The sequence below is a fragment of the Danio aesculapii genome, chromosome 2, assembly GCF_903798145.1.
Source record: "Danio aesculapii chromosome 2, fDanAes4.1, whole genome shotgun sequence".
NCBI lineage: Eukaryota > Metazoa > Chordata > Actinopteri > Cypriniformes > Danionidae > Danio > Danio aesculapii.
This window is the reverse complement of record NC_079436.1, coordinates 10,057,496-10,071,492: the sequence shown is the minus strand read 5'-3', so window position 1 is coordinate 10,071,492 and position 13,997 is coordinate 10,057,496. Positions and strand designations below refer to the sequence as shown.

The 13,997-nt window shown below is 35.5% G+C and overlaps 1 protein-coding gene across 1 annotated transcript in view; it reads right to left on the bottom strand.

Annotated features, from left to right (window-relative positions):
* ppm1la (protein phosphatase, Mg2+/Mn2+ dependent, 1La) overlaps positions 1–13,997 on the bottom strand; it is a 38,946-nt gene that overhangs the window by 5,081 nt on the left and 19,868 nt on the right. The window contains exons 2-3 of the mRNA XM_056472344.1: positions 284–458; positions 41–202 (exon numbers count right to left, since the gene is read on the bottom strand). Of these exons, the coding sequence (XP_056328319.1) occupies positions 41–202; positions 284–458 (337 nt within the window). The remainder of the gene's footprint in view (positions 1–40; positions 203–283; positions 459–13,997) is intronic.

Below are 13,997 nucleotides of genomic sequence, written 5' to 3'. Positions count from 1 at the left end.
GACTTGCATTTCCTGACTGGTGAATCAGTCAAAAACTCACCGGCTCTTTTGATCCTCTTGCGCTCCTTCAGCTGGTAGGGCTTGTGATCGTGTGAAAGGGCCACGGCGTTTCCGTCTTTATCGCAGAGAACGCCACGAGAGTCTCCAACATTCGCCACCGTCAGTTCGCGATCAGACAGCAAGGCTATCAGACATGTTGTGCCTGAAAACATAAGAGCAGCCATTCAGCATTGCGCACATCCTGATGGAAGATGGAGCTTAAACACATGCTGCTCCTGCTGACCTGCTTCATCGTGAGAGGCAGAGAACTTCTCCACCATGTCCCGGTCCACGGCCAGGATGCGTTGCTCCAGGATGGAGGGGTAGGAGAGAGGACTGTCCTTCTTCTCCCTCTCGAACGCCTGCAGCTGTTGCTTCAGAGCCTCCGGCAGGTGGGCCTTCACATAATCTGCAGCCCCCTGGAAAACAGAAGAGGAAGAACAGCTTTTACAAATCCAGCTGATACATTTATCCTACCCATTACTGCAAAATAATAAGTTGTAAATATTGTATATGACATACAGCCGGTTTTACTGCCAAAATGCACATGAATAAAATCACCTTCAATCAACTGTCCAGCCCTATTTTCTACTCTTACTTTCGGGTGTGAAGTGTACTGAATCTCACGTGTACAATCAGACAAGCACACACAGATAAACTTGAACGCAGATAAAGGCACTTACATATAACCTAAAATCAGGGTATTCAGCAAAAAAAAAAAAAAAAAAAAAACCTGTTCCAGTCAGATTTTAAGCTGTTTTTTTTTTTTAACTGATAAAACAAATCAGGGTAAGGAATTGACATGACATTACACACATCAGCTGATTAAGGATAATCAGCTTAAGAACGTGCATGTGAACACACTCAATGCCAGTGACCGATTAAGTCATCCTGATGTGGATCACTGAATTATTCCCTTAATCCTTTCATAAAACAGACTAGCTCAAGAACAAAACACCAGTGTCGATCCAGCTCCGGCTGAATCTGAAACCTATTCCACCTATTGAATTTCACAAATATGGTTTCCCATTTCAGTCATTATTATTATTATATCGTAACGATCATTTTAACAATCGCTGCAGTTTCTGAAATCAAATTATGTAAATAAAAATAATTAAAGACACTTATGACTTTATTCACGTGTCCTCATACACAAAGAAAACCGTCAGACCGTCTAATTGTAGGATTAAGTGTAATAAACTAATTCTGGATCTTAATATTATCATACTTGGTTAAAATCACTTTGTTGTAAAATATAAAAAGCAAACAATAATGTGTCACATTAAAATTAATTACTATAGTTAATCATTTAAACAATGTATAATATAGTTATAAACTGATTATGTCACAGCTGTTAGTTATATAAATATATATATATATATATATATATATATATATAATATAAATAATATATATAAATATATATAAATAAATAAATAAATATATATATATATATAAGTAATAAATAATATAAATATATATAAAATAATAATATATATATATATAATATATATATATTAAAATAAATAAATAAATAAATTATATATATATTATATATTATATATATATATATATATCTATATATATATATATATAAATAAATAAATATAAATAAATATATAAAATAAATATTATATTAATATATATATATATATATATATATAGATATAATATATATATATATATATATAATATATATTATATATATATATAATTATTACTATATTATTATTATTTTTTTTTTTTTTTATTAATTATTAACAGTTAATTTGTTTCTATTGCTAAATTTTGGTTTAAAAACAATACATTGCTTCCTATAAATTGGGCCTACTACAGTATTTAATGTGGGAACCATTAATTAAAAAGTTATTAGAAAATTAAGCAAATATACACTACTACAGTTTGAGTAAAAATATTAATATAGTGTTATACATTTATTACATGTAAAATGTATTACTGCCTGTATTAACTTCCTATTATTTCCTTCATTATAAATGACTCCATTATATAATTTAAACCTGTCCAATTTAGATCTTTCAGCAAGGCCAGCAAACGAGTATCTGCGATATTTACTCTGTCAGATAATAATGACTGATCATCTATGATGACTGATAGAAAACTGTTCAGTCTATTATATTGAATGGTGATCGGAAACAACGCTCCCCATTTGCCCGTCTCGATCGCAATATTTGTGAAATAAAGTAAACACTATATTGTTTATTGTGTACAATATTTATTAACCACATATCAAAATATATCGATGACGATGTCCAAGATGTTAATACCATTAACATCTGTCGTAACCATTTATGGTTTGCCTAGATTGTGTGTGCCTAAAACGTGTGTGGTTGTGAGGGCCTGCAGCTGGATATTATTGGGTCACGCAGGTAAAACAGCAGCAACAAAAAAAAAAATGACCTGACAGATTGAAAATATTTCCAGTACAAACAGCGTATTATAGGCTGATCCGTAGTGATGAAGGATAAGACAAACAGTTTGGGAGATTTAAGATATTCATGGTGGACTCATTCATTCTTTTTCCTTCGGCTTAGTCCCTTTGTTTATCAGGAGTCACCACAGCGGAATGAACTGCCCATGGTGTCACATTAAGTGACACACTTGGCCCCAATTCTATTTTATACCCCTAGCCCTTCGCTTGAAACAGGGGTCGAAGTTTCCCACTAAGAAATGGGACACCACTGCTTCGCATGCGCACGTCATCATGTCATCAATAGAGCAGATTGTGAGCTCTGCAGATATATAATTTTCATTCATTCATTTTCCTTCGGCTTACTCCCTTATTTATCAGGGGTCGCCACAGCAAAATGAACCGCCAATTTATCCAGCATATGTTTTACACAGCGGATGCCCTTTCAGCTGAAACCCAGTAGTGGGAAACACCCAAACACTCTTACCTGAGTGTATGGGTATGAGTGTACAAGAGCGCATGTATTTGGACTGTGGGGGAAACCGGAGCACTCAGAGGAAACCCATGACAACACGGGGAGAACATGCAAACAACACACAGACATGCCAACTGACCCAGCCGGGAGCCAGCTCGAACAAGTGACCTTCTTGCTGTGAGGTGACAGTGCTTACCACTGAGCCACTGTGCCACCCTACATAATGTTCAGTTCATTATTATAGGAATTATACACTGGGTGAGTGTAGATGCTAATTTTTCATATGAATTAACTGAATATCTCACATTTCTGATGTCATGTGCTCCAGCATAAAGACAAATACAGTTGTTGCTTAGTAACAAAAGTAGCGCATGGCTCATTACTAACAAAGAGCTTAGAATCACCAAGAGGCGACACTCAATAGAATGTTCCATTGCAACAGCAGCACCCAGCAACAGCCTCGCGATTCCGCCATTTTGGATCTTATTGCTGTCGCAATGGCAAGCATGTGTTTTGTTTTTTATTTATTTATTTATTTATTTAAAAAGCGCATTAAAGCTGAAATACAACATGAAAGATGACGATACAAGATTTACAGTCAAAGACTGGTGATTATCAGCACTTTTAAAAGTACAGACTTTTTACTTTTACAGACTTGTTTAATATATTTTAACCATATTTGTTTTTATTGTAACTGTCACTTCTAGGTGAAAATACTTCAAATGACTTTAATGTAATAGTTTACGCACTGACACAATACAAATTAATACTGACATGTTTAAATTAACATGACTTTAAAAATGTGTTGATAACAGATTGACAGTACTTTTTGTTGCAGTATTATAATACATAGTATATATATATAGTATATAGTATTTTTTCAGTCTTGTCTGTTAAAGAAAGACTGATAAAGTTATATAAAAAGCCACTTTGTCCAAAACGACTGAATTCAGACACAAAAATTCGTTTATTCATAATTTTTTTATGCTGTCATTAAAAATCATGGAGGCCATACAAACTATAGAAAATAGTTTTTGTTGTGGGGTATGCTAATTTTTATATCACTCTAATTTGAGTAAAGCTAAAAAATAAAACAGTAATCCAAGTTATTTTGTTAACCTCACCTTCATGTTATAAGTGAAAAAGATTTTTAGATACCAGATATAGTAAATCTGTCAACATTCTGGAAGTCTGTTTTCATTGAGATATTTTTTTTTTTAAATGTTACTTTTCAAAGGGGTACCCATTGTACCAATTTATGCTGAGAGCATATATATAGAATAATATTTTAACTCATATTTAACTCAATATTGTAATTTTGTCTAACATTTGTAATCTGTGCTGCTGGTCTATTGGAATTTTCATTCCAAAATGGCTGCCGTGTGACACTAGCGGCATCTAGTGGCTGTTTTCCAATCAGCAACAGAGCGTTGCCTCTTAGTGAGTCTATGCTCTTTGTTACTAATGTCAACAAAAGGCAGTGCAGTGCATTTTATATACAAGTCTCTAGGTATTGAAAGATGCACATAACTACACTGTGTATTTACAGTGCTCATATTTATGGATGTAACTAGGGCTGGGCGATATTGCAAAAAAAAAGTATGTATATATATATATATAATGTATACAATAGAAGATTGGAAAATGTCGCCTGGTCTGATGAGTCTCAATTCCTGCTGTGACATTTGGATGGTAGGGTCAGAATTTGGCGTCAACAACAACAACAACATGTAAGCATGGATCCATCCTGCCAACCCGGTACTACTTAGGTGTACCTAATAAAGTGGCCTGTGAGTGTATAATCCATAATAATTACTCCTGTATAGTAGTAGCCTAGTCCCATACTTTCACATCTGTCACTATATGATACTCGATTCCCTTTTTCAGAAAGTCTAGTGGCTGGGAATTACCCTTTTACAGTGTCTGGTATATCATTAGTGTTGTTTTCGTGTGTTTACATAGATGAATATGGCCACTGTGTAAATACACAGTTCAGTTACGAGCTCACTGCCACATTATATCATTATGATAACATGATATCGATGCCTACAGTGACTTCCTGAACATAAATACCCAAAAATAATGCAACTGGAATAACTACAGCAGTCGCCATCGTCAATATAATCATCAAGTTACAACTCGCAATGACATATGATGACGTGTGTTGGTGTTGTAGTGGTGTCCCATTTCTTAGGCGTGAATTTAAAGCCCTTTGAAGGGGGTAGGGGGTAAAACAAAATAGAATTGGGATTGGGCCTAAGGTTAGCAGCACATAAAATATGTGTGTAATATTTTGCAGACCACCGCTGGTAAAATTTAGCGGGTTTATTTCCAATACGTCTCCTTGAAGATCATGACCCTAACACTGTAAGGAATTAAATAAATCAGATGCTTGTTTGTAGCAAAAAATACTTATTAACGGCCAATTTTTGACATCTGTGTGTCTCCTTGCTTGGTTTTAATGCCCTGTGCCTGCCATGGCCGTTGTATTCAGAGAAATGTCTCATACTCCTTTGTTTGTAGTGTAGTCCTTCCTTACACCTAGAGAATCGCCCCTACCTCAATCACGTACATGTGCTAAGGGGTAGAAAGGGGAATGAGCTTTAATTCATCCATTCTCTATCTTAGTCCCTTATTTATCATGGTCTCCACAGTGGAATGAACCACCAACTATTCCAGCATATGTTTTAAACAGCGGATGCCCTTCCAAATGCCACCCAGTACTGAAAAACACCCATACACTCTCACATTCACACACTAGGGCCAATTTTGTTTTCCCAATTCACCTATAGCGCATGTCTTTGGACTGTGGGGGAAACCAGAGCACTCGGAGGAAACCCCCGCCAACATGGGGAGAACATGCGAACTCCACACAGAATGCTAAATGGCCCAGCCGGGATTTGAACTAGCAACCTTCATGCTGTGAGGCAATGTGCTAACCACTGAGCCATCGTGCGCGGATACAGAAGAAAGGCTTAGCCCAACACCAGGCTAGGAGTAAATGATAAAAGAAACATCCATTTTTTGGGGTGAACTGTCTCTTTAAAGAGGCCGAGAGCTCTTTCCAGATGGAGTTTTGAGCAGAATACAGATGAAGGGACAGAGAGTCTCTGAGGAGCGAGTGCCCTTTCCAAACGCTGCCAGATCCCCAACACATATTGAGTCAAAGAGCGTTATTTCCCCATCATCAGTGCGGATGCTTTGGATTCCTCACGCTACAGTCTTCAGCATTACGCTCTCGCTAGTGACTCAGCGATGCCACGCTAAAAATAAAAAGATGAAACCGGAGAAGCAAACATAATACCTGCTTGCCAAGAGAAACGCTGCAGTCTCTGCAGTCAAAGTCACTTCCCAGGCAAACAGCTTTTCAGAAAGACAGCGCGGAGCCTCCTGATGAAGCCTTTGCATTATTTACTGCGCTGATGTACAGCTCTTGCAGAATAAGCAGATATAGCTCAGGGTCACTTTGCACATGGCAGTGATTTGAAAACTGTAAATAGCATAGAGTTACTAATAAGAGGAGTCTTTTAGAGGTTAGAGCTTGAGGGATTTCTCCTAAATCGAGTGCAGCTATACAGTATAAAGAAATGTCTGCTTAAACTACTGTAGTCATACCAGTGCATCCTACAGGTTGAAATATACTTGCAGTGGTAGCCGGATTGAAACACACCATTTACTCACATCACTTAAATAGTTAACTTTATGCGACAAACAAAATATAATTTAATTTGAACAATAATTGTATTTATGACACTGTTATACACGGTTTCTTTTCAATGGGTTAAAGTAAAAACAAAAAGACTGGCGAAATAAAAAAGAAATCTTTGCATCTCAAGCAAACTTGAATGCCAAGGTATTTTAGATATAAAATAGCCTATGTAACATAGCCTAATAGCATCATCAAATTAATAAAATATACAGCAAATGAGAAATAAATCACAGAAAAACAATTACAGACAACATCTCTACAAATCAGAATAATTACAAGATTAAAACGTGTAGATTATTTAAAAAAGGTAATGTGTTGATTAACCATTACTAATGGTGTACATATATTTTTACAGCCAGTTTAAACCAGTCATTTCGTTCTCTTTAAGAATAAAGTTGAGTCGTTTAAATTCAAGAATGTATTATGAATGTTACTCTTGCGACTGTGTGCACAGTCAGCTGCAAAGCCAAGTGAAAGTAGGCTTAAGGGTGCTTTCACACCTGTTTTGTTCTGAAACAGGGATTAAAATTATTACAATGTTGCTCTTTGCAGTGTGAAAGCGAACCGCACCAAGAACAAAGTTTCTACTAATAAGAGTCTTTTAGAGGTTAGAGCTTGAGGGATTTCTCCTAAATCGAGTGCAGTTATACAGTATATATAAAGAAACACCTGCTTAAACTACTGTAGTCATACCAGTGCATCCTACAGGTTGAAATATACTTGCGGTGGTAGCCGGATCAAACAAACCTTGTCGTCGTCTTGATGAACAGCCACAAAGCCAAGAAGAAGAGCAGAATCTGCCGTGTGTCCTGTTGTTGTTTACAAGGCCGTCTAAAGCACGAGCGGTTTCACTTTCTCTAGAGATTTGCATGATTGTCTATATTTGAAATAATGACTTGCGCTGGTGATTAACGTGGACATGATTATTGAAGTGCTGCTCACATTCTTTCAGAAACGGACAACGCGAGAGAAGCGTAAAAACAAGAGCAAATGATTCTTTCAACAACCTAAAACATGAACAAACTGCCATGTTTAACTATTATCATCACCTTTTGGACTATTATGAACTCAGAATGACGGACTTACATTTAAACAAGATGTTAACGTTACATGTGCTGGTGAAGATTAAAGATGAGAGGTTTGTACTGACTGTATATGTTTTGTATCGTTTATGAACCCAAATAAGGACTAAATGTATGTTTTTTTTTTTTGTTTGTTTTTTCGTAATCTGTAACATTTCAGACTGTAAGGCTCGTATGTCTGCAGCTATAATCAAATCCTGTTCATAGAAAGGTTAGTAATTAACATTTATACAAGTCTTTATGTATATAAAGCATTTGTTTAGTATGAAGTGCTTCTCATACAATATGAGAACAACGATTATCAACTACAGCTTTCTGTCATGCACCATGCCTAGCAAAAGGGTACCATTTGGCAGTGGAGACACAAGCCTGATAAAGGTGACCCGTACCGAACCATACCACTCAGTGGTAATGAGTAGGCCCACACGGAATCTGCGTGCGCAGAATTCCACAGATTTTTTGCCCATCATTAATTCTGTTTATTTACTTGAGTAAATGTGTGTAAATCTATATTTATTCAGTCTTTAAATGACAGTAATATCACTGACTAATATGAAAATGTTCATCTGATTTATGTACAATGCAGTTTGTCCAGTAATATTTTCTGTCTTTTAGTAGATGTATAAGAGACTTGCTTTGTTTACCAAATAAAGTGGATCTAATTGGATTTACATTTTAAACATGAAATAAAAGTTAACTCAAGAGTTCACACTTAGCTGGTGATCTATCAAAAGCTTGTTTGGCATGCTGTCCCGGGGAGAGGCCTGAGCTAAAGGGATCCTCGAGCCCAGGGCTCCCTCCCGTTCGCAGAGCGAGAGGGGAGCTTGAGCTCGGTGGATCTCAGAACTCCTCGCTGCAGTAGCTAAGGGAACACGTGAGAAAAAGGGAGCTAGACAAGTGCTTGACTGCCAAGTCTGTTATGCATAATGTATATCTTCGGATGGTGGGAGGAAAACGGAAAACCCGGGGAAAACCCACACGGACAAGGGGAGAATTTACAAACTCCTCACAGAAACGCCCACCGGCCTGGCGGGAGCAGGGTCGGCAGTGTTCTTGCTGTGGGGTTAACAGTGCTAACCACTTGGCCGCCGGGCCGCCCGATCTATGGAAAGGAGGAAAATGGGGAGGAAGGGGGGTTTCTTCCAAACGAAGATAAAGCGGATTGAAGATTGTGGTTATTTATAGTAACTTAGAAATCATATGATTGGAAGATCATGATTAGCTAATACAAGACCGGCTGTGATAAATCATAAGCACGTGATTTTTGTCTGGTTCGGCTCAGCTGCCAAAACCGACCTCCGTAGACTACAGCGAATAGTCCGGACTGCTGAACGTATCACTGGCACAACCCGTCCTACACTTCAAGAACTGTACTCTTCCAGAGTGAGTAAAAGGGCTCGCAAAATCACTCTGGACCCCTCACACCCAGCACACTACCTGTTCGAACTGTTACCGTCTGGTCGGCGCTTCAGAGCACCAAGCGCAAAGACACAGGAAAAGTTTCTTTCCTCAGGCTGTCTACCTTATGAACAGTTTAAATATTCCCTACTGTGCAATAAATATGTGCAATACTTCTCATACGCACTTGTACACAGCACCTTATATCAATATACAATGCAATACCTTCTACATTCGCACTTGTACACTTATAACCTGTATATTTATAACAATCTGTACATACAACTCAACATCCAGGTTTCTTGACTAACCGCATCTGTTTAATGTTTATCTTTTTATTTTTCAGATTTATTTTGTGTTGTCACTTGTCACTTTATGTACACTGGAAGCTTCTGTAGCCAAAACAAATTCCTTTGTGTGTGTGTGAAGCACACCTGGCGATAAAACTGATTCTGATCCTCTCGAAATTAGTTTAAAATAAACTTAACAAAGATAATATATTTATTTCACATATTACGGTTATAGTTATGGCACTCCCAAAATAATTCTATTTTAGATTCGATTTTTACCAAAATTCTCCGCAGAAATAGCAAAAAACATCCGCAGATTCCGTCTGGCCCTAGTAATGAGGGATAATATTGGCACCCATTGACTTTCATAGTAGAAACAAATTACTATGAAAGTCAATGCTGTTTTTTGCCTTTAATATATCTTCCTTTGTGTTCAACAGAAGAAAAAAAAAACTCAAACAGATTAGGAACAAGTAGAATGAGGCAGAATTGTCATTTTTGGGAGAACTATCCCTTTAAAACTACTAATATATTGATTTATTGCATATAGGCTGTACATCTCTGCAGGCCTCACAATCTGAATGATTTAAAGCATGTTTGATCATTGTGTCTCGGTAACAAGAGAGTAGGGGCGATGCGACCCACAGTGACCTCCTTCCACTCGAGACCCTCCCACTACTGCAAACACATCACCAGTCAAGCTTTCATTTCACTCCAATCACACACCAGCACAAAGAGGCCTTCGTTAATCGCTGTTACACACCAGTGTTTGGATGATTTAAAGGTTCACCCTAAATTAACCAATTACTCACCCTTCACTTGTTCCAAACCTGTTTGAGATTTTTTGCTCTGATGAACACAAAAGAAGATATTTCGAAGAATGTTGGAAACCACTAACTATTGACTTGTATTTGTTTTTCCATTTATGGATGTCAATGGTTACAGGTTAGCTCTGATTGGTCACTAATATCTGGGGTCGGATTTATAATTTTTGCATAGAAACCTTCCTAAAACAAAGTACACCAGAATAACTTGTCATTTATGTATTAATGTTCCTTCATATGTTTGGCTCCAGTTTAAGTGAGCTGAAGAAAAAAAAATGTCACCTAGTTTTTGGATGGCCTGAGGGGGAGTAAATTAACAGCAAATTAAAATTTCTGTGTGAACTTACAAACTGAATAAAAGTAATTAAAGTATTTGTTGTGTCACTGCTTTACTGTTATCAAATAACCAAAAATACCATACAGATTATCAATTGTGTGTGTGTGTATAATCTATCTATCTATCTATCTATCTATCTATCTCTATAGATCTATCTATCTATCTATATATATCTCTATAGATCTCTATCTATCTATCTATCTATCTATCTATCTATCTATCTATCTATAGATCTATCTCTCTCTCTCTCTCTCTCTCTCTCTATATATATCTCTAGATCCTCTCTCTCTCTCTCTCGCTCTCTCCTCTCTCTCTCCTCTCTCTCTCGTCTCTCCTCCTCTCTCTCTCTCTCTCTATATATATATATATCTATAGATCTATCAATCTATCTATGTATATCTATATGTAAAAAAAAAAAAAAAAATTCGCACATTTTCATACGAATGAAATCGTTTGAATTAAAACTAATTAGGTAGTATTCCTATGTTTATATATGTATATTTTTCTATTAAATAAATGCAGTCTTGGGACTTTATTTAAACATCTTTTAAAAGGGCTATTCAGTGCATTTAAAATAAGACATAAAAAATGGCCATAACTTATATATCCCTCTACTGTACCGCCATCTCTAATTAAAAGCTCAATATACCAGGCCTAATTCAAAATTATAATAACGAGAGGACCAGACCACCAGGGATTAGAGGAAGGGGACACGACAGAAGAGCAAGACGAGCGTTGATTAGGCCAACTGCGCTAGTCATTGTTAGCGAGAGCGCTCTTCATTAGCACACACCACAGGGCAAAAGATGATGTAACACGACACTGTCTATTTAACAGGGTATTTTTAACAGACCCTCTGGATCAAATATCTCACAGACCTAGTTTTCATTTCTGACTAAATCAGAACATGTATTGCTTAAATGTTGATTATATGTGCAAATTATGAACACGATTTGATTGATTGTTGAGGATTAGGCTTTATGGAGCACCATTTCTTCTACTGCTGAGGTATTTTATTATTTTTTGCCAAAGAAAGGAATTGCTAAAGCCCTTCAAAGCTGTAATAAATGAACAAGATTTATGGTGAAAAATGTGATTTAGTAGGCAGACTAAAAGTTGAACACACACACACACACACACACACACACACACACACACGCACACACCACACACGCACACACGCCACACGCACACACGCACCACCAGACTGGGTGGAGTGGTGTTCATGCTGTTTTTTTTGGTATCAGATGTACTGAATATCGTGGGAGGCTGGAAAGACTTGCTGTATAATTTCTAGAAAATAAATGTATAATTAAATCTAACAGCATTGCTATTTTGCTCCTCTGGTGCACTTGTGAAATAAAAAAAAAGAAAGAAATGCATTTATTTATCCAATATAGTAAAACAAAAAATAATTAGATATATATTTAAAATAATAATTAACTAAAATCTAAATTAAAACATGTTAAAATTAAGTGATTATATATACACACCCTACTCACAATAACTTAGGCATATTGTTATTTATAAGTGCTTTTTTTCCTTTTTGTTCTGAATTTTATTGAAATTAGTAAAGTTCCCTTTGATATTAATAATAAAGTGTATAAATTTGTATATATAATAATAAAATAAATAAAACTAACTAAATAAATAAAATCAATTAAAATTTAAATAACTTAAGTTTAATTAAAATAAATGCAAAAATACAAATTTATAAAAAAGAATATATAACCAATTATTAAAACAAATATATGACAGAAAATGGACTGTTAAAATTAAAAAGAAATAAAAAGAAATATAAAATTAAAATATATATAATTTAAATTTAACTCAAAGAAACAATACAAATATAAAATACTAATGAAAAGAATATATAAACAATTATAAAAACAAAAAAATGGCAAAACATTATGGATTGTTAAAATTACCAGAAATATATACAAAAAAAAAAAAGAAATCTTCAGTGCGGTCGAGTGCCTTAGTGTCCCACCAGTGACGATATACAGCCATATCGCACTCCTACTCATGTGATATTGCTGATTTATAATTAGTTTATATAGACTTTTTTTTATAAATTTGTATTTTTACATTTTATTTTTATATTAGTTAAATTTAAATTGTAAATTTAAATCAATGTTTTCGAATTTTCGATGAAATTTCCTCGACATAATGGTGTATATAAAAGAAAATCAAACACGAAGAGTCTAAAAATCCTTTTGTTAGAGGATCTACTTTTTTCCTCCATTCATTCACTTCTGCAGCTGCCGTCAGAACAGCAGAAACCGTTGCTACTTTTGATGACAAATCAGGTAATTTTGCTCACATTAGGATTATAAGGCTGAACGGCATGAAATGCCATCTGTCTACAGAGATTTCTCCCAGTATTTTCTCTGTTGCAGTCGGGAGATCACAATAATTAACCCCGAAAAAGCCAAAAAACGCAATCACTAGTAGATTACTGTTGTGTTTGCGATAAGTAAAAAAGCATTTCTTATTTCTGTTTACTGGACTAGTCTGCAGTAACAAAAACAAGTAACTCAGGGTTATACAAAGAGTGGCCAACCCACAATACACACATTCCTGATATGCAAGTCCCATCTCACACTCAATACACTACAATTGCAATGGTTTAAATATAGCACTACAACATAAAAAAGAGAGATCGACTTAGATCTCATAATGTTTTGATAATTTGTAGTTTGAAAATATGCCAATCTTTTCTCCTCTAAGAACTTATGCAGTCTCTGTCGCCATCTTGTGGATGGACAATATCAAACGTCTTTGCTATGCTCAATGACAGGCTGATGGATGCCAACGTGCTGTCTCTCAGAAATGATAAATATTTTAAAAAGCCAAAATCCTTGTAAATAAGTGCATAGATGCAATCTAAACAACTACATTCTCTCCGAAAAAAGCCTCAAATATACATTATGCTGTCCAACAGCCGCAATATCTGCTGTCACTATGTGGGCGGAGTAATACAGAAGTGTAAGGAGGCTGATTATTGCAGAATAATCGCACGGCTATTAGCCAATTAGATTTGAGAACTAGACACAACTGCTGTATAAAAACAAATAAATGCCAAAAAATTGTTGATCGGTAAGATTAAAATCAGAAATAATAAATAAATAAATAAATAAATAAATAATATGTATATATATATATAATTTAAAATAAAAATACACATGTAAAAATACTAATTTATAAAAAAATATATATATAACTAAGTATAAAAACAAATAAATGGCAAAAAAATAAGGTTTAGGGGGAGTTATTATTAATATATAACTATTATTGTTCCACTTTACAATCAGAAACATGATCCAGCACTAATATCAATGTGACACGAGTGTACACACAGATAAGACCCATAATGTCAGGACGTTTGGGTCAGCAAACATGGGAGGAGATACAG